The 27,876-nt window shown below is 36.9% G+C and overlaps 1 protein-coding gene and 1 non-coding gene across 2 annotated transcripts in view; both read right to left on the bottom strand.

Moving 5' to 3' along the window:
* Positions 1–6,416: 6,416 nt before the first annotated feature.
* The window catches only part of Smp_170510 (tip120, putative), a gene marked incomplete at its 5' end in the record, with an annotated part of 51,881 nt that continues 30,421 nt past the window's right edge, over positions 6,417–27,876 (bottom strand). The window contains 7 exons of the mRNA XM_018791610.1: positions 6,417–7,427; positions 10,005–10,151; positions 12,758–12,929; positions 21,824–22,214; positions 24,030–24,097; positions 24,783–25,079; positions 26,909–27,124. Of these exons, the coding sequence (XP_018647315.1) occupies positions 7,177–7,427; positions 10,005–10,151; positions 12,758–12,929; positions 21,824–22,214; positions 24,030–24,097; positions 24,783–25,079; positions 26,909–27,124 (1,542 nt within the window). The 3' untranslated portion in view covers positions 6,417–7,176. The remainder of the gene's footprint in view (positions 7,428–10,004; positions 10,152–12,757; positions 12,930–21,823; positions 22,215–24,029; positions 24,098–24,782; positions 25,080–26,908; positions 27,125–27,876) is intronic.
* Smp_tRNA_01135_Ser_CGA.1.1 lies at positions 12,373–12,439 on the bottom strand. Its single transcript has one exon. It is a non-coding gene (tRNA).

Consider the following 27,876-nt stretch of genomic DNA (forward strand, 5'->3'; position numbering starts at 1 on the left):
TCTATCTTGGGCCTTCCTTTCTAGTTCTATCCAGTTTTTGTTCATTCTTCTCATGTCTGTCTGTTTCCATTTCTCGGCGTAATGTGTTCTTTGGTCTTCCTCATCTCCTTTGGCCTTTCCTCTTATGTATTCAAAAACAATTTGTTATCATTGTAAACCTACCCTGGTAATTTTGTTTTATTGTCCAACATAGTGAGTTCCACAATGTTTTTCACATTATTTTTGTTTTTCCTTACCTTTCATTTGTCTAGTTGACCTTTATACTTTTTTAGATATAAATATTCTTAACAAGTATACATGTGATCTGACTGTTTGAAATACATTGAGCAAATATATTACATAATTTTGATAATCTTCGTCTTCTTATAATACTATCTCAAACTGATACTCAAAGTATACAAACAACTGATATTTGATTAGAATGTTTATTTAAAGAAGAAAAAGACCACTATATCTTCTGTATACTTTAGATTGTTCACCCCCGAATCCCCTGGTACGGCCGAGAGTGGGGAGAGTCCGCTCTCCCACTCCAAATGCTCTCACATGGCCACGCATATGCACCCTCTGTCAGGGAAGTCCTACTCACTGCCTTCTCGTACAACGGGTGCTGTCTACGAAATTGAGAGGATGAAAAGCCAATGTACGGCACTTTAGCCGAGTTGGTGGATACGGAAAGTTGGAAAACCTTCATTCCAAACCAATGATGCACATGGGCTCCAGTATCCTGAGAGAACAAATGGCTTATGAATCAATCGTTGATCACCGGCTACTATGGGAGTGCATCTCCTTACGATGCTCTACTGCCTTGTGGATCAGTTCTTTAGGTCAAAGGCTCCGGGTGTCGCCTCCTAAGAAAGCCATCTGTTTCAGTTTCGGTACCTGGGCAGTATCACAGCCCTCACACCAATCAAATGAGATTTGTGGGGCGTATATATATCTGGTGCCTCTTTGTACCAATATTTATGTGTTTAAACAAATAAATAATAAATAAAGTTTAGATTGTTCACATTATATGCAAGGTAACCGACCTCTCACAAGTTGAATGAATACATTTCTTAAGTTTCAACAAAGTGTACTTTTATAAAGGTTTGCTCAGTGGTCTGGAGGTTAAGCATTCTTTCGCGAAACCGAATCCCACGAGAGGGATCGTGGATGAGGACTGTTGAAGAGTCCCATAATAGAACGAAACTGCCGTCCGGTGCTGTTAGGTTACCAATGGTGGTCTAACATCAATCGATACATGATATTAGTTAAAACAACAAAATATTAAATTCATTTGGCATTGTTTACTTGAATCTTCCAATTGATGTTTAGAACTGCCACTATCCATCTTTACTTATAATGCTTGTGAATTAAGGCTATATCCAGGCAATACACACAGTATACACATATGTCACTAAGATACTGATCAAATGAAGTCCTAAACATCAATCAGAAGATTCAAGTAAACAATATTAGGTGAATTTAAACTTCACCCCATTTTAAAATGCATGTGGCTATCACGAGTCAGTATCTATGAGGATAACGCGATGGCGTTTGAACTGAACGGTACTGAGTCCGAGTCACAGAGTGAACATCAACATCCCGCTGATGAGTCCCGAACAGGACGAAATGAGCGTCCTGGATTACACTGCTAGCTACTTTCCATCTTTGCATATAAAACAAAATATGGTTTATTGATCCCAGCCATCTTTATCATTGACATATACATACACAAAGATCAACTTCTTCACTTCCTGAAAACATCTCTTTTTTGAAAATAAGCTGATAAGAATAAATAATCTATGCTATCAGTTATAATTATCGGTTATCATACATGAATACTTTACTAGAATATTTGATAAGTTTGTCATTATTATTCAAGTATTACCCTTTACACATTTGAGGATATTTTACAATCAACTGAAGAAGACCATAGATATCTAGACTTCGTCTTTAAAGAGATTCGAGACCTGGATGGTTGACTTTTTTTTGATTTTCATTATGGGTCGGGTGGAGATTGTTGAATGTGATTGAGATCATGAAATGATCACATTTAGACAATCAATTAAAAACCTAAAAATAGTAGGTAACTGTTTCATTCTAGTATGGGAATCCTCAGCGATATCACGAATTGATTGAATGTCAAAGTATGAACCATTGAAATGTGGCTCTATGGCCTAGAAGTTGAACATTTACATGCGAGACCGAAAGTTCTGAGTTCGGACCCGGCAGTTGGATGAGCATTACTGAGGAGTTTCATACTAGGATGAATAAGCCGTTCAGTTCTTCAAGATTCTGTATGGTTGTCTAAGTTCAGTTCGTGATTGCAATAACGTTTTTGATTTGTTTGACATAAAATGAACGTATGTAAAAAAAACATGTCCATCTATACACCTTAGAAGTTGAAAATTTATTTATCATTTTTATTTAATATTATTGAGTGTAAACAATAACGGAAAAGAGGAAGGCCGAATAACACTACGTCGGGAATTGGAAGCAGATATGAAAAGGATGAATCGCGACTGGAAAGGATTGACCGGAATTAGGTTGGATGGACAGGGCTGGTGGATGGTCTATGCTCTTCCACGAGGGGTAACAGGTGTAAGTAAGTAAAAATAGCTATTATGACCTCACGGAAATGAAGTTAATTGCGACAATAATAAATTTCACTTTCATGCGGTACTGAGTGATTAAAAAGCTTTTAGTAATTATTTCCGAAGAACTACACATTGTAAATATCAGTCCGACTAAACACATGTCTATTATTTAACTCATCTACCAAATATAAATAAGTGTGCTTGACTTCGGAACAAATCCTCAGGGTTAAAGCTAGCAAAACTACCACGTTGGCCGAACTGAAGTAGATGAAGCAGGGTTCGAACTTGAGACACAATGGTTGAAAGTTGAACGACTTAACCACTGAATCAAAGGTCCATTAGGTGTTTAAAAGAAACATAAATACAGTGAATAAGAAGTCATAACTACAAAGTGTTTGTAAGAAATCTCATTACCTGAAGCTCTGTTTGAACAGAGACAGCTAGCAATGTTTATGTGATCAACTAGACTGAGGTCACAAAAAAACTTATACAACCAAAATCTTTATTTGGCATTCTTGAGTCCACAAATAATAATCCCACAAATGAAAGATTAGTTACTTACTTTAACCGTTTCAGTATGAAGAAAGTTGTAGTCAACTAATTAACCAGAAACTCCTTTTTCCTATATCGAGGCAAAACGCACAGTATGCACATATGCCAATAAGAGATTGACCAGTTACAGTCCCAAACATCAATGAGAAGATTCAAACAAACAATACCAAGTGAACTCCTTCCCCTTGTTTTGAAAAGGATCAAACAAAACTGAGGTTTAGCTTTGTTTTATCACAGTTGGATGATAGTGATCATGTGGTAGTGGGGTGTTGTTTACGAAAGTGAGAGGACGAAGAGCGAATGTCCGGCGCTTTAACCGGGTTGGTGAACACGGCAAGTCCACCTAGGGGAGTTGGAAAACCCTCATTCCAAACCAATGGTGCACATGGGCTCCAGGATCCTGATGGAACGAATGGCGTATGAACCTATTGTTGGTCACCGGCTACCATGGGACTGCATCTCCTCACGATGCTCCACTGCCTTGTGGACTAGACCTTCAGGTCAAATGCTCCGGGTGTGGCCCCGTGATAAAACCACCTGCTTCAGTTTGGGCACCTGGGCAGTATCATAGCCCTGACACAAATCAAATGAGAGTTGTGTGGCGCATATGTATCTGGTGCTTCCTTGTACCAATATTTATGTGTTTAAATAAATAAATAAAATGTGGTAGTGGAAAATAGAGTATTTAGACTTATTTATCGTCTAAATTTAATCCCTCGACATTAGATTTCAATCCCGTTTATCAAATAGATAACGAACTCGAACCAACAAAAGGTCCGTAGGAAATCTATCATACAATCTCAAGTTTCTCAAGTTCTTGTTATATTCATTCACACAATGTGTGGATAAATGGTAATCGATTTTCCCATGTCGAAGATATTCTTTCCTTTTATCATGCTGTTTGTTATTCTTACAATTCGTACTGAACCTTTCAACTTACTAACAGTTTGTACTTGGTACTTAGTAGGTTTAGTTATGTAATCTTTATGATTTACAAATTGCTTTCATAGGTCCAATATTTTTTAGATGTATTCACATCGATATTATCGTATATTCGAAACAGGACAGTATCACTAGTCCATGTGCAGTCAGCTTAAGATTTAAAAAGAAAATTCTTTAACCTCCATAACTCAATCCCGTAATAAAAATTATCGTGTCCTTAGTAGTGACTAATTCCAAGCAGGAAATCTTGGAAACCTACTCAAGAATTGTGACTGTGTTGTGATGTAGTAACCTGCCTATGAGATTGTATGCTGGTAGTTCAAGATTAAAAGTAGTTCTTGTTGACAAGAATCAACTAGAACGAAACTTCTACCATACTTGGTTTGCTGCTATCGACTAAATTTAAGCACCTAAAAACTTATAAATACACATCGTTAACGAATGATGGGTCTCTGTTCATAATTAGATATATTTATTATTCAACAGTAATTATATATTGCAGTTATAGAAGATCAATTATTAAAGTGTACCCTAACCATCATCAGTGTTTGAGTTATGTGAACAAAGACAAATTTTAATCAGTTAAATACAAAACATTCGTGTATATTTTAATAGTTGAGATCATGAGTCGGTTGAAGCTATTCCATGTCTGGCCATCGTTATGTACTCAGTCAGTCAGTCACAATGTAGAACTTCGTACGTACGTACATCAGTTTGAGTTGCCATACCACATTAGCACACAGATGCAGTTGTCGATTCAAATCTCATAGTGGTAGAAGTAGTAAGAGTATAAGCAGTAAACCGAATAATTAGGGTTTGAAGATGTTATTCAAGGAGTATAATCCAATGAAGTAAATTTGAAGAGAAAGGGATACGAAGAATTCAGAAGATTAGAATTTGGGAGAATACAAAGAGTGAATGCACCTTTGCCATTACAAACGATTTTGAGCCATGTCATTCAAGGTCTCTAACCATCGATTGCTATCATCTCGTAGTCTACACCTACTGCTTGTGTGGATATAAGTAGCTCACACCACAATATATTTATATAAATTAGTTCATTAAATCTCAACTATTTGGTCACATTCACAACTTCAACTGACTCAGACGAATCTACTGAATTTAATTAGTAAAGATTTCTAATTTTATTGCAAACTTCCATTCGCCTGTGTATAGTTCTATGGCTATCAATCAATTTGTCATGAACAACATAGAGTTTGAACTAGTTTCCTTTTCAGAGATACATAGTTGAAATCATGATTCAATTGAAGCTAGACCACCATCAAAAACCTGGAAGCACTGGACGGCCGTTTCATCCTATTACGGGACTCCTCAGCAGTGCGTATCCACGATTCCACCTCGTGAAATTCGAATACAAGGACTTACCAGGCGGGATCATGGATGCGCGCTGCTGAGGAGTCCCACAATAGGACGAAACGGCCTTCCAATGCTTCCACGGTGGTCTTGCTTCAATTGACTCATGGTTTCAACTATATATAAAAATTATTTAAAATGTACACAGTAAACCCCCTTATCATATGCTCACTAGTGATTGGGTCTATGAGGTATTTCCTGGAGTTCTAGTGAGAAGCAGTAACCAGTAGAATTCAACAAGGTCTGTTGGGAGATATCAGCTCATTGAAGACATTGGTTGCTCAACTTCGTGGATTGGTTGAAGTTAGACATTAACACCGTTGAATGCCTGTTCAGTGGTCTATCGGTTAAGTGCTCTGACGCGAGACTGTTTGGTATTGGGTTCGAATCTCGTGAGGCGCGATCATGGATACGCACTACTGAGGAGTCCCATAGTAGGATGAAATCGCCGTCCAGTGCTTCCAGGTTTTCCATGGTGTTCTAGCTTCAATTGACTTATGATTTCAACTATATATAAAAATTGCTTAAAATCTCCACAGAAAACCCCCTTTTTCAGAGATACCTTAAGAAACAATACTTTTTTTCAAAGTATGGACAACCAGAAAGTCACTACTATCATCCTCACTCATAACTCTATCTCTAACAGCATTCGATATCGTAATATTTTGTTAGGTGTAACTTAACTACATTCGTAAAATCGTACATTCATAATGAAAACAAACGAAATTTAAAGGATAAATACAGAGAACAAACATGAGATTATATACGCATTATTCATTTATGATGATGATGCAGATCGTATGAACCAGATAAAATGTATATTGATTGATAAAAGCACAAACTACTTTAAGCGCTATACCATACACTCACACACACACACAGACAACAACACACCACTTTCAAGGCAGAACAGAAAAAAAAACGCATAAAATAAATGTAGAAACAATCTTTCTTTTTTTTCCGTTTTATCATCACCATATAATAACACAACATTAGTCTTTTCCTATTGTTATAACTATGGTATTGGTTCGATTCTTAACCATTAGTGGTACGTGTAGGTGTAACAGACAGACAGACAGAAAGAAAAAGAATGTTTGTTCTATGGGTTATTAGTAAGCTGATAAGCAATTGTTTTAATGAAAAAGAGTTGTATCGTATCGTTAGGAAACAAAAAGGATAAACAAATAAAGGATGGATTAGGGTTGAAATGTATGTTTTTTTTTTAAAAATGTTATACATGTATTCATTATCAATAAATAGACACACAGAGAGAGATGGATACTTAAAGAGCATAGAGGATCAAACAATTTAAATCATTCATTGAATCAATATCATTAATTAGTTATCATGTACAACAGAACATTATAAAGGATTGAATACACTTTTTTTATTAACCATAGTTACTATTGTTATTCAATGATTAAAACACAATCATTTGGCACTGTTATATATATTTCATTTGGACATTGAGATGAATGATTTTGAAAGGAAATAATTAAGGACAAATGAATGAATGGATGAGGTACAAAAACTAGACAAATTAAGATATACATCAGATGATGTAAGTGAGAAGACACAAAAAAATTTTTTTAGTACGTTTTTTTCTTGGATTCAAAGTGTTTACAACAAACGGAAAAAAAAGACCTTGTGTGTGTGTGTGTGAGGGGGTGTGTTGATGAATTCATGACTAACAAAATATTGCCAATTTAACATAGTGACATTGAATAAATCATGAACGTGTCGATGGGAAATTGCCAATATATCCACCACCGATGTCGCCACCACCAGTGAGAGAACATGAGGAAGAATTATTTCGTCCAAATCCACCTGTTGTCATAGTTGTTGTTGGTGTTGTGGATATTGTTGACAAATTATTCTTAGTGGAATAATTTTCAGTTGATAAGATTTGCATATAAATATTTTTCAAATTAGTATCTGCATTGATAATACGTAATAACTCCACATAATGACGATTTTTATCTAAGCAAGCAAAAGTACAAATAACACGTTTTAATGTTTCCTTAACTGAGATAATAAAAAAGAAACAACAGGAAAAGACAAACAAACTAGAAAGCAACCATATTGTAAGTTATTCAGCGACTTTCTTCTTTAATATAGTTGAGATTATGAGTCAATTGAAGCTAGACAACCATGGAAAACCTGGAAACACTGGACGGCCATTTCGTCCTATTATCGGACTCCTCAGCAGTGTGCATGCAGGATCCCGCCTCGCGAGATTCGAACCCAGGACCTATCAGTCTCGCGCGCGATCGCTCAATCGATAGATTACTGAGCGGGCATCCAACGGTGTTAATGTCTAACTTCAACCAATCCACAAAATTGAGCAACTATTCACCAATGTCTTCCTTTTTTGTACATAGTTACCTGTATAATGGAAGATCTCCAATTGAAGGCAATTGTATTCATATTCCTATTAAAACATTACAAAGTTCATCTCTCTTGAAACAAGTTACTGATCGGTTATTATTAAGATTGTTTATAGATCAAACATTATGTAGAGGAATGAGAAATGGATATTAATTGAGATGAACGGCACTGGGTTCGAGTACCGGAATGAGCATCAACTCTGAAATGCAGGTACATCCAGCTGATGAGTCCCACCCAAATGAAACGAAACGCGCGTCCTGCGTTCCATTGCTAGCCATACTCCATCTCTGCTCACAATTATTTAAATAGATGGCAATTCATAATTAGATTAATAAAACTCTATAACCTGCAAATAAAACTTATTGGAATGTACATCAAAGATGAAAAATCAGTTCATGGGATTGTAAACCTTCATCAAATAACGTAGTTAAAACATACGCTGTATATCCACAACCATTAGTTAACTCAACGCATAACTGTTATAACACTCCCTTTCTCCATCTACACGAATGAGACGTTCTTTTACCTTAGACGGATATCTACACTAGATACCCTTCCAGTATCTATTCTACAGGGCTTCAACACCATTCACATCAAGAACATATGACTATCCTAACTAGAACGTAAGTATCTTTCCACTACAAAAACCAACAACAAAGACGAATTTTACACAAAATACTGGCAATATAAAAATCATAATCTGATTTGTTTAATCTTACTATTCATTAGTACTATCATTTTGCTTACTTAGTTTTTTTCCTATCTAATTTGTTAAGTTCATAAAACTATGTTGAAGTAATTCGGAAGCTTAAGGAGATGAATAATCGTCCTAGAGCATACATTCATTATGACTGACTGCCTAAACTGACAATTAAATTTTGTAAATCAAAAAATGCAAAAGGTAATGTTACTAGTAAATTCTTAGTTAACTTTTTACTTTCAACTATCGTACAGTCAAGTGAGCAAATTTTGAGGAGTGAGAATTATTCGACAGTCAGCTGTGACACTGCTTCTTTGTATATAGAAGACTTCGGATAATACAATCAACGAAGTGTATTATGATATTTGATAATTTCATAGCCTTCTAAAGTAAATACGACGATCTAACTACAGTTGATAGAGAAGATATGTAATTTGGGATGATGATCTATGTTAAATGACTTTCTAAGACCCAAGTGGTTTAATCGTCAAGTTTTTATTTTCCCCATCTAGACAACTTCCAACAGACATGAGCTATTCAAACTACTCCACATATGTTCTATCGATCTTGATTTGGACTAGCTGTCGGTAATCATTGTTCTGAGGGACAATGAAAGCCTAAAGATTAAACCATTAAGCTTAGAGAACGCAAATAATGATTAAACTACTATACACACATGAAAATCTAATATGATCAAATATATAAACTAGAGATAATCAATAACGGTGAACGATTAGACAAAACATCAACTAAGACGAAACGGCCGTCCAGTGCTTCCAGGTTTTCCTTGGTGGTCTAGCTTTAATTGAATCATGCTTTCAACTATGAAAATACTGAAATCTCCACAAAACCGCTTCTGATGAAAAAGTGTTTATAACTTCCAAAATGTTGTTCAGCATTGAATTTATAGTTCTCAATGTCAAACTATAACAGATTTGGTCTCGATTTTAAGTTTGAGTACCGTGGGTTCAAATCCCATCCCCGTCGCCACTGATACGTCTTGTAAGTTGAACGCTATATTCAGATCCTAAGCTATTCTGATAACCCAGGCTAGAACTACTCAGCGACTTGAACACCAGGAGAAGACTCGAGTATGAGAGGAAACACTTTACTGCAAGGTTCATTCATGTACAGAAAATACAGGGATTTTATAGTAACTAAGAGACCTTGAGTTTACATAGTAGCAGTGTGTTAATCAGCCAATCAGGATGTCGTTATTTTAGTGACATAACTTCACACAACTTCTAATTATTCGCTGATTGGTTGAGGCTCTTTATGAGCCTATGGAGGCTCTGTTAGAGTTTTCTGGAAGCCGACTTAACACCTGTGGACCATCCTCACAATATGCAAACATTTTCTGGATGACCAGTTAGGGAGCTGATGACTGATGGTAACAACCATTCATACAAAAATGAATCATTTATCAATGAAAAGAATGTCGATCAAAGATTATTTTCATCAAAACATACCAATATCATCAATATTTCTTAAACTGACTATCAATCCAAGAGCACTACGATTTAATTCTTGCATTTTCTCCATTTCTTGTTTAACCCAATCATCTTTAGGTTTTGATAAAAGAACCGCTTTCAATGGTACAGCTAAAATTTCCATTTCTAATTATGATAAAAAAAGAGATCAGCAGAAAAATAGATTGAAAATAATGATCATCTGATAAAACAAAACATTAATACAACGATAATAATGGTAATATTTAGACCAACACAATGGTCAATCTTGAGTATAATACCGAATAAATCATGATTAGGGAAGCGACTTCAATGTCACAATGAGAATATAGAAATATGTCGTCTATTGACTAACTTATGGTTAAACGTAATGAATAAAAAACCATATGATTGCATAAAAAACACTCAGTGGTGAATAAGAATATCAAATCATTCAATGAATTGGTGATTTAGTGGTTGAAAGATTCAATTTCAAATTATTAAGTCATGAGTTCGAAACCCGCTCCAACTGATGTTATTTGAGTATGAAAATAGTACCACTAAGTGTCAAACTAAGATAATAGCTCAAAGTGAATTATACTAATCCATACCTGATTTGAAAAAATCTCTCAACAAGAATGCTGAATAAATTGCTAAAAGTATGAAATATGTAGAATAAGAAGGAGAGTAATATAAAATGTGCCTCGCCAATATGTTACTAGGGGAAAAAGTGAGATGTCAGGACGAGATAAAAATGTCAAAAACTGACTGTATTGATCTTTGTTAAACGAAACTTTCATTAGGTCAGGTTTTCTTCGTATAAATTCAGTGAGATTTGTTGAACTTAGGATAACATTGATTTAGATTAATTCATTATTATTTTTGATTTAGTTAGCTTTTGCTTAGTATGTGTTGTATCCCGATAACAATGGTGAATGGTAACTTTGGCATCCATTTATGGACCAGTATTATGCATATATTTTTTTATCGAAAATTGCTAAATAACTAAACTATTCATATTCATGTTCCCCTTATTATAAGCCTTATTTTGACCTATAGACTATTATTATACTATTTACCATTCTTGAGTTATACCTAGTCTAATAATTACTGCCTCCCACATTCACAGCCATATTTGGCTAACTCCTGTACAAATGTTATTTTCTATTTTATTGGTACGATGTGGTCTATCTATTTGGTATATAAACTCAGTATGTTTGAAATACAAGGATTCATACCGCAGAGGCTGTTATTGGTGTTCTGGACTTAACTGGCTGGGCTAAGCAGAAAGCAGGACCGATAAGCGCTCTAGACTGCTCGTACGGTTTTCGTGTATCACTGTTCCAATCGATAATTTGCTGCTCTCCGATTGGCGGTCTTATCACGTGATACATTAACTGGGAATCCACTCGGCCACAAGATATAACAGTATGGTATTGGACTGTATTACTTTTCTGTCCAAGTGACAATTGTTTATTGAAGTCATGAACTGATCCAAGTTGAACAACCAGTGAAAGTCAGGAAGTATTGGACGGCCGTCCCGTCCCAACATGAAACTCCTTATCAGTGAGCATATACTACCCCAGAAACCGGAAATGAATCCATAACACCTTTGGATTCACACGCAAACGCTTAACCTATGGATTACTGAGTTGTCATCTAACGGTGTCTCTATCTAACTTCAATGGATTCGCGATATTGAGTGACTATTTTCAATAGCTTTCGGTAGGTAACTGCCTCACATGCAACATGGTTGAACCACACTGGTCACTGCTCCTCACTAGAACTCCGGGAACCCTTTCTCGAAGCTAGTCACTAGTAAGCACATGTGCTCATAGTCGTTTTTGTCCTAGTTTGTGACTCTTCAGTAGTGGACACCCACGAATCAGCATGTGGTAATCGAACCCAGGACCATCATTTATTGTCTACGGTGAGTTCAGGATTTGAATGAAACTTAACTATCTCCACAACCGTATACTGATGAATCTCTTCAATTATTAATCATTGAAATCAATCAGTATGTAACCGAATAAACTTGGAATGTAGTTCGGATTTTTCAAGAGGTTTATATCAAATAAATCTTTCTGGAAAGATTTATGTTTTGAAGTAATCGGAGACTAATTGATGGCGAAAGAATCTGTAATCAACCTGGTTCAAAGCATTCATCAGAGTATTAATCTGCTGACACTATAAATTATAAAATGAACACAAAACAGCACACTACATCATATCAGATTACACTACAATCGAGTTTCAACACTTAATTTAAGATGGTCGAGTAATATCATAGATTAAGCAAAGATGGATAGTGGCTAGCAGTGGAATCCAGGATGCGCGTTTCGTCCTATTTGGGACTCGTCATCTGGATGTACCTGCATCTCAGAGTTGATGTTCACTCTGGGACTCGAACCCAGTACCCTCGCTTCAAACGCCATCGCGTTATCCACTCAAACAAACAATACTAAGCAAATTTAAATATCATAGATTGATTGGGGTTAGATATGAACAACGTTGGACATCGTCTCCGTGGTCCATATGTTAAGTGTTCGTGGGTGAAACAGGTCGAGGGTTCGATCTACAAGTGCAGGGTCGTCAACGCGCACTGCTGAGGAGCTCCGTACTAAAACAAATCAGCCATTCAGTGCTTCCAGATTTTCAATAGTGGGTTAACATTGATCGGTTCAGGTTATCAGCGAGGCTCAAAAATTTTCCTCAACCCTATACTCATACTTAACAAACAAACAGACAAAATATAAATAAATTCATCAACTTACTGGCAGATATTTCCATTGGTCTTATAATTGAAATACGTTGAAGTATTTGATATGATAATAATTTGATATCAGTATGATCACGTAGACCGTCAATTAATGATTCCAAAAAATTCGGTATTACAAGTTTATCTAAACATGTCTCTAATAATGTAGACATGCATTCAAATGCACACTATGGAGGGAAAGAATAAATGATGATAAAGGGGGACCGGAGGCAGAAAAATCGTAGTAAGAGTAAACGTAATAATGAAGATTACTCATAAAAATATAAAATAGTAATAAGTTTAAAAATGAGGAAAACAAACAACGAGTAAGTAGTATACTGCGAATTATCTTCAAACGAGGAACATTTTCAGCTTGGCTAGATATTTACAGTAGTGTTGTGTTCTCCGAGGCAGACGGTTCAATTGCCAAGACTGGCATTGACAACTACTCTATTTCTTAGCCGATGAAACTCACAGGTCCTTTGAGTTGCCATCGATTGACCTTCTCATTAGGCTACTTCTGATTGATTTACCATATGACGCGATACAAGAAATTTGGAGCTGTCGATTTATGTATAAAGTTTAACATATTTTTAGTACAACAACTTTATCGTATCAACTCTGCCTGTAGCTTCTCTGGGGGCTACAACCGGTCCCATGCCCGGGTAAAGGAGGAGGGTTGAGCATGGGGTTAGCGACCCCATCCCGTAGAAAACCAACTCTCTAAAAAGACGCTTACCAGAAAAATTATTCAGACCATTTAAACTCTGCCCTGGGAGTTGAAGCAATAATTATGATGTTTCATGATGAAAGCCGAGTTCCTTCGGAAGTCATGAGGCCGATTCACCTTCTAACAACCAGAGCAACAATTTTTATGCGTACGTGGAACGTCCGGACAATGTAGGAGACCGGAATAGTCTTCCAAATTGCTGCAGAAATGGGAAAATACAAACTGGAGGTGCTTGGAATCAGTGAAACACATTGGATGAAGGTTGGACAACAACGACTATCTTTAGGGGAACTTCTGTTATACTCCGGTCATGAAGAAGAAAATGCCTCACATACACAAGGAGTTGCATTGATGCTATCCAGAGAAGCACAAAATGCACTTATTAGATGGGAATCTCATGGACCAAGGATCATCAAAGCCTCCTTCAAAACAAAGAGAGAGGGCATTACAATGAACGTCATCCAATGCTATGCGCCTACCAACGACTACGATGAAGACGTTAATGACCAATTCTACGATAGGCTGCAGTCGATCGTCGACAAGTGCCCAACAAAGGACCTGACTATTCGAATGGGAGATTTAAATGCCAAGGTTGGGAAAGACAACACTGGATACGAAGACGTCATGGGACGACATGGACTGGGAGAAAGGAACGAAAATGTCATAGGTGGCACCATATTCCCACAAAAAACATACACAAAGCCACTTGGATTTCACCGGATCACACTACACAGAATCAAATCGACCATACCTGCATCAACAAAAAGTTCAGGAGGACTATAGAGGATGTGAGAACCAGGAGAGAAGCTGATATAGCATCAGATCATCATTTCCTGGTCGCCAAGATGAAACTAAAACTCAAGAAGCAGTGGACAACGGCGCGGACAACATCACAAAAGTTTGATACAACCTTTCTTCGAGATGCTGACAAACTCAACAAATTCAACATAGCCCTCAGCAACAGGTTCGAGGCCTTTCATGATCTACTCAATGGAGAGGGGACTACCATGGAGAGCAACTGGAAAGGTATCAAGGAGGCAATCGTTTCAACATGTCAAGAGGTTCTATGCCAAAAGAAGCACCATCACAAGGAATGGATCACTGTTGGTACATTGGATAAGATTGAAGAAAGGAGGAACAAGAAGGCAGCAATCAATATCAGCCGAACAAGAGCAGAAAAAGCCAAGGCACAAGCCGAATACACAGAGGCAAACAAGCAAGTGAAGAGGAGCATCAGAACCGACAAACGTAAATATGTGGAAGATTTAGCAACGACAGCGGAAAAGGCTGCAAGAGAGGGAAACATGAGACAACTGTATGACACAACGAAGAAGCTTGCTGGAAATTACCGTAAGCCAGAAAGACCAGTGAAAAGCAAGGAAGGCAAAGTAATCACCGACATTGAAGAACAACGAAACAGGTGGGTAGAACACTTCAAAGAACTCTTGAATCGACCAGCTCCACTGAACCCACCCAACATCGAAGCAGCACCCACGAACCTCCCAATCGATGTTGGCCCACCAACAATTGAAGAGATCAGCATGGCCATTAGACAAGTCAAGAGTGGCAAAGCAGCGGGACCAGACAACATCCCGGCAGAGGCACTGAAAGCAAATGTAGCAGCAACTGCCAAGATACTCCACATCCTCTTCAGTAAGATTTGGGATGAAGAACAAGTACCAACAGACTGGAAAAAGGGACTTCTGATCAAGATACCAAAGAAAGGCGATCTCAGCAAGTGCGACAACTACAGGGGCATCACTCTTCTCTCAATACCAGGAAAAGTCTTCAACCGAGTATTGTTAAACAGGATGAAGGATTCCGTGGACGCCCAACCTCGAGATCAACAAGCTGGATTTCGTAAGGATAGATCGTGCACAGATCAAATCGCAACTCTGCGGATCATTGTGGAACAATCAATCGAATGGAACTCATCACTGTACATCAACTTCATCGACTACGAGAAGGCATTTGATAGCGTGGACAGGACGACACTATGGAAGCTTCTTCGACACTACGGCGTGCCTGAGAAGATAGTAAATATCATACGGAACTCCTATGATGGACTAAACTGCCAAATCGTCCACGGAGGACAACTCACTGACTCGTTTCAAGTAAAGACCGGTGTTAGGCAAGGTTGCTTACTCTCACCCTTTCTCTTTCTCCTGGTCATCGACTGGATTATGAAGACGTCAACATCTGGAGGAAATCACGGGATACAGTGGACAGGCAGGATGCAGCTTGACGATTTAGACTTCGCGGATGATCTGGCTCTTCTATCACAAACGCAACAACAAATGCAGGGGAAAACGACCAGTGTAGCAGCAGCCTCGGCAGCAGTAGGTCTCAATATAAACAAAGAGAAAAGCAAGACTCTCCGATACAATAGAATATGCACCAATCAAATTACACTTGACGGAGAAGCTTTGGAGGATGTGGAAACCTTTACATATCTGGGCAGCATCATTGATGAACACGGTGGATCAGATGCAGATGTGAGGGAGTGGATCGGCAAAGCAAGAGCAGCATACCTACAACTGAAAAACATCTGGAGCTCAAAACAATTGTCAACCAACACCAAGGTTAGAATTTTCAATACAAATGTCAAGACAGTTCTACTGTATGAGGCGGAGACGTGGAGAACTACGAAAGCCATTATCCAGAAGATACAAGTGTTCATCAACAGCTGTCTACGCAAGATACTTCGGATCCGATGGCCAGACACTATCAGCAACAAGTTACTGTGGGAGACAACAAACCAGATTCCAGTAGAGGAAGAAATAAGGAAGAAGCGCTGGAAGTGGATTGGGCACACCTTGAGGAAATCACCTGATTGCGTCACAAGACAAGCCCTCACATGGAATCCTGAAGGTCAAAGGAGAAGAGGAAGACCAAAGAACACATTACGCCGAGAAATTGAGACAGATATGAGAAGAATGAACAAGAACTGGATAGAACTAGAAAAGGAAGCCCAGGACAGAGTGGGTTGGAGAAAGCTGGTCGGCGGCCTATGCTCCATTGGGAGTAACAGGCGTAAGTAAGTAAGTAAAGTAACTTTATCGTATCAAGGATGGAGTCTAAGACGAAACTATGTAAGAACAAGAAAAACAAATGGTGTTATGTAATATAATAAAGTTCAATACCAGTTTGCATTACTGCAGCACTGGAAAGTCCGAAGGTCGTAGGTTTTAGTCCCGTGAGCAGGATTGTGGATGTGCATTGCTCAGGAGTTCGATACTAAGACGAAACGGCCATCCAGTGCTTCCGGGTTTTTGATGGTAGTCTAGTTCAAATAGACTCGTTATTTCACATTCGTCAGGTGTAGAAATTGGATACTGATAATTGAGATTCAAGATCATTTTATATCATTCAAATGAATGTCTTTTAAAAACTTAGTGTTTCGATTTCTGTGTCAAACTATTTGTTCAGATTTCTACACAGATTAGCCAAGACCGCTTGATCGAATTTACAAATAGATCATTTTATTAGGTCATTTACAACCTGAAATTCATTTTTATTTAAAGGACAGACAAAAATAAAACTCACCTTTCTTAAATCTAAACCATCGTCTTCATGATGTTTGAATGGACCCATCTCTACTTCACGAATCAATTCTTTTCGTATAACTGTTTCTGCACATAACAAATCTAATAGAGTTGATGTTTGTGATGAACCAGGCAATTGTATAGGTATATTGAGTAATGGACGTACGAGACCAGGTCTATGATGTGCAACAGTATTCAATGCAACAAGAGCTGCACGTCGAACTGATAATTCCGGATCTGCAAGACGACCAAGAAAATCTATCAATGCAGGAGGATTACCAGCTCGTAGAGCTGATTCAATGTCATTAGTCAAAGGTGATGATGACATAGAAGTTTCCTGAGATGGAACCATAAAATATGTTACATCTGGTAAATCATAACGCATACGACCGGTATATTTTGTCATTGTACCTGCGTCTAAATCAGTAACGATTAGAATGAATTTCACCGCAGTAACTAATGTTGAACGCATTAAGACTGACGATGAGGCCTCAGGTGAATTCAGCTATAAAATAAAGTGTAGAAAATAATTACACCGGTAAGTGTAGTAAACATTTTTGTTGGCTAAAATACAATGATACATTATGTGTGAAATTTTTAAACGTGACAGGTAGAGATTTATGTACTTAGCTAGGTGAACAGAAAAAGCATCAGGAAATCCTTGATACGGCATATATATTTGATATACTTGAATTAAGTCGATTTCGCGGTAACGAACGAAGGCCAATGACACGATAAGCTAATCTACTCTGTTGTCCCAGGCCTCGCTAACTAGATGAAGAAGTCCAAGGCAAAGTAGGGGAATATATATTCCGTAAGCAGCCGAGTACAAGCAAGTCATAAGGGGAAAAACTCAAATGTACATATACAGCGATAATTTGTCCTTGGGCAGCATTGCAAAATAGCACACTCAAAGCTAAAACGGTCCAATAGTATTTAAGATATTTTACAAGTGGGAAATACGACTTGAAGGTGAAAGGAGCGCCTTTGGCGCGAAAACAAGGAAATTTAAATTTTCAAAGTAAAATTACAAAATTAAGCTGTTTACCAAGTAAGTTCTGGGGATTTGACATCCCCAACAATATTACACGTTGAAAAATAAGTTACCAATTCACAGATAAAGATATTAACTCTAGTTTATAATAAACTCATAATCAAGGTAATGAACTTAACAGTGACAATCGAATCTCAATGTACAGAGGTACAGAAATGATCGGTTCAATATGGCTGAATAAGTGAAATAAGGACCAGTCAGTCAGTCACAACGTAGAACTTCGTACGTACGTACATCAGAAATAAGGACCAACAGATAATAGAAGAGTTAGCTTGCAAATAGTTTAACCAGAATAAGTGAGAGGGATGGGCTCTAGCTACTCATGGGTAGTTATAGTACAATAAAGATATTTTAGAGAAGTATGTGTAGGCTCTAGGTGAATATTATGGGGATGCTACAAAAGATAATATTAACAAAAGCCTGAAGTTAACCAAAAACGTCTAAAAAATGATTGTAGACAATGATTCATTGTTATTCAATTGAATAATAGAAACAAACATAATTCTGTCAATCAAAATCTGAAGTAAAGTATAAAATGACAATTAATGAAATTTACCTGTTGACGTAGACGACTAACTAGTTGCGGAGGATCGACCAATGTTAATCGGCCAAGACATTCTGAGACTAGATTTCGTGTACCTTCTTCCGATAAACCAGAACATGCTAATAAAAGGGACCTAATACAGGATGAATATACGAAGAAAAAAGATTTGTGAAGAGGCTACAACTACTCATAACTGATATTTAGTGGAGATTACTAGGCAAACAACAACCATACTCATGTAAACGTAACATATTTTAACCGAGTGCCGATTTATTTTAAGCTTTTAACCATGCTTTATGAGTAAAGATGTAGTGATAAGAAACATTTTCCAAAATGAATCAGGTGGGAAGGGGTTCGAATATATGACCAAAGACCTCCCCGTGAGAGAATGATTCTGCTTATGTATGTGTGGAAGACAGTCTGCTGTAGCGAATACTCTTTTATGGGAGTGGTGAATATCTACCCTCCCAAGTGGGTGAATGTGGTTTTATGTATGCTATAGGATAAAACATGTGTGTTATCGGTGAGCATGTAACGTATAGCGTAAGTTTACGTGCATTTATGCCAAGGAATGCTTGAATGAAAATCCATGTGTTACCTAGTATGCATTCAGACTATCCAGGGTAAATAAAAACTTCGAAAATCGTTTACTTCCCCTTCTGACGATACCGAGATACGCTCAAAGGACCTGCTAGATCGCGGTTCTCTATAAAATCACATCCGCGCGGTGGGCTTTATGAGCCTTGAAAACACGGAACCCATTACAAAAGTGCCTACATAGGCCTCCCCAGAAAAGGTTTTACCAACCAATCTGACTGGAACACTATACCGCACCACCCACTCATAAATAGCCCAAAAATAGAGAAATACAATTCTTTCTCTATAACACGAGATATAATAAGAAAAAAGAACAATACACATTAATAGATAGAGTTCCATTGATAAAACGTCCTTATGACCACTAAATAACTGAAAATAAAACTGATCACAAGGGATTTAAAGATTGACCTGTTTAGTAGTAAGTGAACAATGCAATAATTGTTTCCATTAATCAAGACTGATGTAAATATAGTAATATAAGGTGAAGTCGACAAAAAGAAATTGCGCGTATGTAGGTTGGGTAAAACACTAATTATTACAATCGTCAATTCTTATTATCACTATACTACGTATCTCAGATCTCAAAATGAATAAGTGCAGCTTATAGTCTGAATTCAATGATTGAAATCAAGTATATTTATAAGCCCTAATGAACAACTCTTACCACATTGAATCTAGATGATGTTTCAAAGATTGATTAGGATCCAGACCAGCAAGATTAACAAGAACCTGTTAGAAAAAAATTTTAATGTAAGGAGAAAACGGAGCAATCACAATGAACAAAAAAAAACTAAATACAGAATATTTCAAAAATTCAAGAACCGTATTGTTGAACTGTGCCCCCAAATGCCCTGGTACGGCCGAGAATGGGGAGAGTCCGCTTTCCTTCTCAAAATGCTCTCACATGGCCACCCGTATAGAGCCTCTGACAGGGAAATCCTACTCACTGCCTTCTCGTGGCATTACTGTTGTTTACGAAATTGAGAGGACGAAAAGCGAATGTCCGGAGCTTTAACTGGGTTGGAAGACACGGAAAGTTCACCTAGGGGAGTTGGAAAATCCTCATTCCAAACCAATGGTGCACATGTGCTGGCTCCATTATCCTGAGGAAACAAATAGCGTATGAATCAATCATTGGTCACCGGCTACCATGGGATTGCATCTCCTTACGTTGCTCCACTGTCTTGTGGATCAGATCTTTAGGTCAAAGGCTCCGGGTGTGGCCCCCTTAAGAAAACCACCTGCTTCAGTTTGCGTACCTGAGCAGTATCACAGCCATCGCACAAATCAAATGAGATTTGTGCGGCGCATATGTATCTGATGCTTCCTTGTACCAATATTTATGTGTTTAAATAAAAAATAAATAAAAATTGTTGAATTGTAGTTAATGTCATTTAGATTCATTGATTCAGCACAAAAAAAACTAATGAAGTACACTAACATGAATTCTAGTGAAAAAAATAATGACCAATAGAGTTAAACTACATGCCAGACATGAGGTAGGTACCTTTCGAAGATAACAGAAGGCACTCTCATTCAATTTCGTGGATTAATACAAGTTAGTGTTCAATAAATGTGCATCAATCAATAATATTCAAGCTAGAATCACCAACCACTTAGAACTCACTTATTTCACAATTATTATCTTTATGAAGCTATTCAGGTCTTCTACGTAAACATGACCAATACTATCTACTGGTTCATTTTGCTGTGTCCGTGATGCTGTTCAGTAAACATGGATTTATGGCGAGACTATAATTTATGGACGAACCGATCAGATAAAAGATAACAGGTGTTGGATTTCGAAGCGAAATTCATTTACCATCTGACTAAATAGCGTTTTGGCATTATAACATATGTCAGTTTGTGGTGAAAACCCTAAATCTAATTCCTAAACCTAACCATCAACTTTAGTAAGTAGGTGGACATTCTCAAGATCGCTACAGCGTCTCCCAAAGGTTTCATCGTATTTATTATTCTATTTGTAATTATTAATTAGACTATACTGCAACTTTGTTCCAACTGTATTATTTTAATTTAAGAAACAGATTATGACTATTGGCTATGCACATAAATACCTGCTTTGACTATAGACCCTGTGAGACTCTATGTAAGACAAGTATAAAAACTCATTCAAGAAATTCAGTTAGAACAGCTACGCTTGTAAACTGTCAGATCTACGTTAATTAGTCTAAAGATTCAGTGTTCGCGCGCGAAATCGAAGAGTTCGACTTTCCGTTGTGAGGTAATAGATGCATCATTACTGAGAAATTCCATACTATGATGAACCAGTTGTTCATCGCTTTTGTGATTCGAATAGTTACCTGACTTGGATCGGTTCATGATACCAATGAAACTGACTTCTGTTGAAGACATGTGAAGAACAAAACTCCATTTAAAAAGTGATGGTAACTATATGTTTACATTTGAATAAAGTAACTAAAAAGAGCGCATTTAGACTGTGGTTGGTAACGGAATCCAGGATGTGCGTTTTATCATAAGATGGGTGTGCCTTCGACCAAAGAAACTTACTAACTATCCAAAAAATTAGCGATAATTCATCAAACAATCATACAGCAATATTAAGACAAACTATGGAAAAATCTAACCTCTCTAAGAGCTTGAATTAAATAATATAATTGATGTTGACTTGTGTTATTTTTACTACCAATGCCAGCACCGCCACTGCCACTACTGCTGCTGCTAGTAAGAGATCCTGAGGTGTTTGTCAGTTGCATATGTTGTTTTACAGCTTGTGAAATGCTTTCGATTAATGGTGGTAAAAGAATTTCTGGTTTACCAACGACCAATCGACCTAAACTTAACGCTGCTGCTGGTTTGACTTCTTCACTGACCATGAGTCCATTGGATGATATCGTGGAATGAGATAAACCAGTTGAAGTATGCGGTGTTGGTTGCTGATAATGATAAGGTGAATTGTTGGTTGATGACAGGCAAGAAATTAATAGATCGCGAAGATCTGTACGTGAACTCAAATCACTAGAGGGAAAAAAGAAGAGAAGATCAAAACAGAACAAACATACAAGAAGGAAATATGTAACGGAACTATGACTAGAAAATTACATGACAAACGACAATTTTAGGACTCCCCATTATGAAAACGAGAAAAAGGAAATATTTTAAACACGACACTAATTTTGTAAAGGTGTTGTAGAGATAGTTAAATTTCATAGTTAACATCACGGACAATCATTGAAGCCAGGAGGTACTAGATAATTGTTTCGTTCTGGTATGGAACTCTACAATAGTAGACATCAACAACACTGGCATGAATAGAACCTATGACCTACTTTTACATGATAGTACTATATCAAAGTCGGGCAGTCATCTACAACGTAGGACCAGGCACATATATGTATCGGTCAAAGTTGCCACACCTCATTAACACAACAAGATCAACACCAAATTCATAGAAGCAGCCACTTCAATGGTAGTAATTTATAAAAGGATTACACAAATGATTACACAGTCAATTCAAGCATTTTACCACCAATCTAAATAAGATTTCCAACAATGATTGCATAAAGAGTTAACAATCATTCCGACACCTATGAACACTTAAATGATATTAATCAATGATTCGAAAATATAAAACCATCCAAATCAATGATTTAGCTTTCTTTTCTCTGTTCTTAAGGTTGTTCAGTCACAATCGAACTCATGCATCGCTAGCCTTCACAAATTGGACTAAAAGATCTAATGTGTTAAGATGTTACGACAAATCCTCTCTTGTTTATTAATGGGAATATGGATCAAGGAAGTAACAGTTGTATGGAGAATCGCTCAGTGGTAACGTCTCAGGTTGTGAAGCTGGGTAATGCGAGTTTGGATACTTCGAGTTCCCCAGAAGATTACCGGTACACCATACGAACAAGTATCAATGAGTGTGAAATGTACGCCGAGCAGGGTTTACCTTCTGTGAATATGAACACTGAAATGCAACAATTATATGCAGTTAGAAGAGAACCAAATAGGACGAAACGATAAACGTTCTTAATTCCATTGTTCATTATTAGAAGTGCATTGCTTGTAAATGAACTCTTTTAGTTAAAATTCTAAAAAAGGGTCTGAATTAGGTTTTTTTGTATGTGTGTCAACGTAGTTAAGGTGTTATTATCTACTTGAAGTTATGCAATAGAACAAGTATTTGGAATAGATGAAATGTGGCTAACAGTGGAAAATAGGACGTGTGAAATAATTCAATTCCTTTCAAATTAAGTTAGATTTCATAGCTGTTGCACAAATGAGTGACTATTTGAATACATTAGTTAAGTGGATAACACAATGTAGTTTGAAACCTTGATTCCACTGTTATTCATTTTTGATTGAAACATATAAACATTGGTACAAGGAGGCGCCAAAGATATATGCGCCACACAAACCATTTGATTTTGGTGAATACTTGAATACCATCTAGGTGCCCAAACAAAAGCAAGTAGGTTTCTTAGAAGGCCACACCACGAGCCTTTGAGCGAAAAGTCTAATCCATAAGGCAATAGAGCAACGTTAGAAGATGCAGTCTCATGATATCCAGTCATTAACAATAGATTCATACGCCATTCGTCTCCTGAGGATCCTAGAGCTCATGTGCACTGTTGGTTTGGAATCAGGGTTTTCCAACTCCCCACGGTGGATCCTCCATTTTATATCAGATTGTGTTATAATAGCTACATCGAGGCAATACGGACAGGATGGACAATATGTCCATCAAGACGGATCAAAAAAATTTATCAACGAAGGGATAATTCAAATCATTTCAAATTGAATTAGAATAAGTGTGTACTTTGAACTTACACTTTACGACCTAGTTCACCCAAAATAAGCAAATTTAGATATAATTGTGTTGGAGATGTAGAAGGATCCTGAAGATAAACGCAAACACATAAATAATTATAGAACAGATATGAATTAAATATAAAGTAGTATTAAGCTTGAATAACAATGACCTTTCTTAATTGCATCACTGCATTTACAGTGTGCAATTATTTCTCATTATTATTATTGTGGTGTGTGCTACTGATGTAGACAGATATAAATAGCATGTATAATCAATCGAAAATGAAATGACCGGCGGCAGAAGAGAACAAGAACGGAGAATGATCGATATGGAAACGAAGGAACAACAAAGTCTGAGACAATTGACGGATAATTTGCAGATGAAGTATCACGGTATGGTTCTCACATTTTACTAAGAGATTCTGTAATAATGTATTCATATACATTTGGGTGTACCCACTTGTGTTCTTTTTCACTACACCATCATTAATATCAATATTGTCACCTTCATAGACACAATATATGATCAATTATGTCATACTTAAACGAAAACAAATACATTTCTAAGTATAATAATATTTTTATTACCACCAATGGTGAATGTTAACTGGAAAGGATTGCCCAGGACAACTTTGGATGGAGAATGCTGGTGGGCGGCCTATGCTCCTCCACGAGGGGTAACAGGCGTAAGTAATGGTGAATTATTGAGAAGCTTATCAAAAACTATAATTACAATAATAACTGGAAAAATTAACACTGACAATAAATTACCTTGACAGATATTAACAACTGATCAACCACATTGTTTACACTACTCAGTAAACTGTCGGCATGAGGTGATAATAATGACGGTGAATTCGATGAAGTCATTGGTAGTTCAGCTAATAGAGCAGCTATACATTGAGCTAAACTAGGCAAAGCATCTCGATGTACACCAGAAGTTCGATTAGGTGTAGTATTATTATTATTATTATTAATACTGCTTATAGCAGAGTTGTGACCAAACAAAGTAGTATTATTATTATTATGATTACTTTCAATGGGAGCAAGTAAACGCGATAGGAAGAGCTGTGTGTGATGAATAAATGAAGAAAAAAAGTTTAGGAAATAACAACAAAATTAACCAAACAGGAGGAAAGAAAATACTTTAGTCAAAATATCCATCAAGAACAAAATTTTAATGTTACTTCTGAGATATGATAGTCGATATCCCTCTAGATTTAGCAACCAGAATTTATATACTTCCCGCGTATGCTATTCCTTTTGTAGTTTAATGTCCTTAATTTTAACCAATGATACGCTTGACGTTGAGGTTGGAGAGATTCACACACACACACACACACACACACACACTTATATAATCATTGTCAGAGAAGTCTTACTCACGTCCTTATCGCGGACGGGGTGCTGTTAGCGAAATTGAGAAGGCGACAAACGAATGTCCCGCAAGGGCTTAAAACGGGTCGGTGAGCACAAAAGATCCACCCAAGGAAGTTGGTAAACCTTGATCTAAAACCAATGGTGCACATAGGCTACATGATCCTGGGGGAGCAGATAGAATGAGAAACTATTCCTACTTTATGAAGGAACTGTTATTTTGTATTTAACAATAAATTTGTTTTCCTACCAAGTTTTCGTCCACTACAGATGTAGACTGTTAGATCGTAGCCTATTGGTTGACGCTACTGATATGATTGAACGAGTAGTGTGGAAGTATAACTCGTGAGACTATCATCCGAAGGATTATTATTTCTATTTCTATTGAATAATTAGTAAACCCTTCAATAGTTATATTTTTATATTCTCATATTTCCACGCTTTCGGTTTGACTTAGAAATTGCGTCAGATATCTCGTTAATCCGGATTTATCATTAGTTAGTTATCCCCTTAATACTATGGTTTTGTATCACTTATGACTAAGTTATGTACATAATTTAATTCTCCAATAGTGTTGTTGTGTGGTCAGAAGTTTCAAGCATACTATTGTATGCGTTTTCACCTATAACTGAATTGAGTATGGTACAGAACTGACAGTCTTTCTATATCCATCTTCCAATTGGTCACTGGATTAGAAGGACCTCGAGGACCAACAAGTGTTAAGGTGTTGGTTATTGTTAATTGATCGTTGTGTAAATTCGTAAAATAGGCTACTGGTCCTATTGCCAATATAAATGAACGAATCAACAGCCAGGTTAGAAATAGAGAAGTCTCACAACTGTTATCCTGTCATTACAGCCCGAACACACACTGTACCCAATACAACTTAAAAAAACCTGTTTTTTTACATATCAGCTACTTATTACATGACCAACTTTACTCCATCCATTAACTTTCATTTAACAGATGTGTCTCACAAATTGATAAGTACGCTTGTAAACAGTTCCTGACGTTCAACAGTCAGTCAGACATACGAAATAGAAAAATTGATACATATTTGCATAGGTTCAAAACTGCACATAACATCAGCGTACATCAGCCGAAGTGACAGGAATCGAATAGTATCAAAAGTAGGAAAGGTACAAAATTAGGCAGATAGGGTTAGATCCCAGAAGAATGAACTAATGAAATAAAAATTATAATATATATTTGAAACTCAGAATCCAATGGAAGACAGAGAGTAAATGCATCTCTTGTCAATGCAATCGATCCTGAGGTATATGACACAATGTCTCTAACCACTAGTCACGATGATGGAGCATATTTCTGTCACTAAGTTCATATTTATCAACATGAGGATATATAATGGACATCATAACTATATTAGTCAGTAAAAATTTACGATTTTAACAACCGATTTGCAATCTTAACTTAGTAACCTGCACACAACCAGTATTCCTTACTTAATGGTGCCAACATACACGAGTATCATATTGAAACAAATATCAAAATAAATTTACCGTTAATTGTTGTCGGCCATTTGCATCTGTTTTCTTAAGATGACCAAAAGCACGCATTAAACGAAGCATCCCATCCAAAGCTTGACCACGTAATAATGGAGAATGTGCTAAATTGATGAGACATTCAAGAAATGGTTCTTGTATAACAATTTGAAAAACTTGACTAGCTAAAGGATTAGGTGATTCCAAGAATAACGAGGTAAGATGAAGAGCGAGCTAGATCAAACGAAAAATAAAACGATCAAAAAATTGATCGATTTTTGGAAAGGAAAATGTTTTTTACACCTCAAACAAACACATCCAATCAAATGGGACAAAGAAGTATGTTTATATAACTGGTGGAACAACACACTTAAGTTGAAAATACCTATTTTAACTACGAATCCATAAGTTTTTGTGCCTAAACAATAGACAAAAAAAGTGAATTGTTAATAAAAGTCTATATAATCGAATAATCTTAATTAAACAACCATCAAAAATCAGAAATCACTGGACGGATATTTCATCCTAGTGCAAGACTCCACAACACTACACATCAGCGACCATTCTACGAAAAGAATTGGGGACCTTCAAATCTTTTGGGCAATGCTTAAGCATCTAGACGATTGAGCCGATATCTATTAGTTTATATACCAGTCAGTGGCTGATTTTGAGAGGAAATTCCCAGAGTTATAGTAAAAAGCCGTTACCAATTTAGCAGAACCATATCAGATGTGAGTCAGTTAAGCGTCAATGGCATTGGAAGACAGTTATGGAAATATAGTGGATTATTAAGCTTTGAAAAAAATATTCTGTTTCGCTTAAATAATTTCTTAGCACGAAAACAGGGTTGGTAAAATATCAAGACATCTTTATCAGGAACACCTATTTCTGACGAAGATTGATTCAGTTTGAGATTTTTAACCGAGTCTCTATTAACAGCAAGCATATCATACACAACCATAAATGGGTACGGAGACAAAGTAAGA

This window comes from Schistosoma mansoni (genome assembly GCF_000237925.1).
Source record: "Schistosoma mansoni, WGS project CABG00000000 data, supercontig 0228, strain Puerto Rico, whole genome shotgun sequence".
In the NCBI taxonomy this organism is placed as follows: domain Eukaryota; kingdom Metazoa; phylum Platyhelminthes; class Trematoda; order Strigeidida; family Schistosomatidae; genus Schistosoma; species Schistosoma mansoni.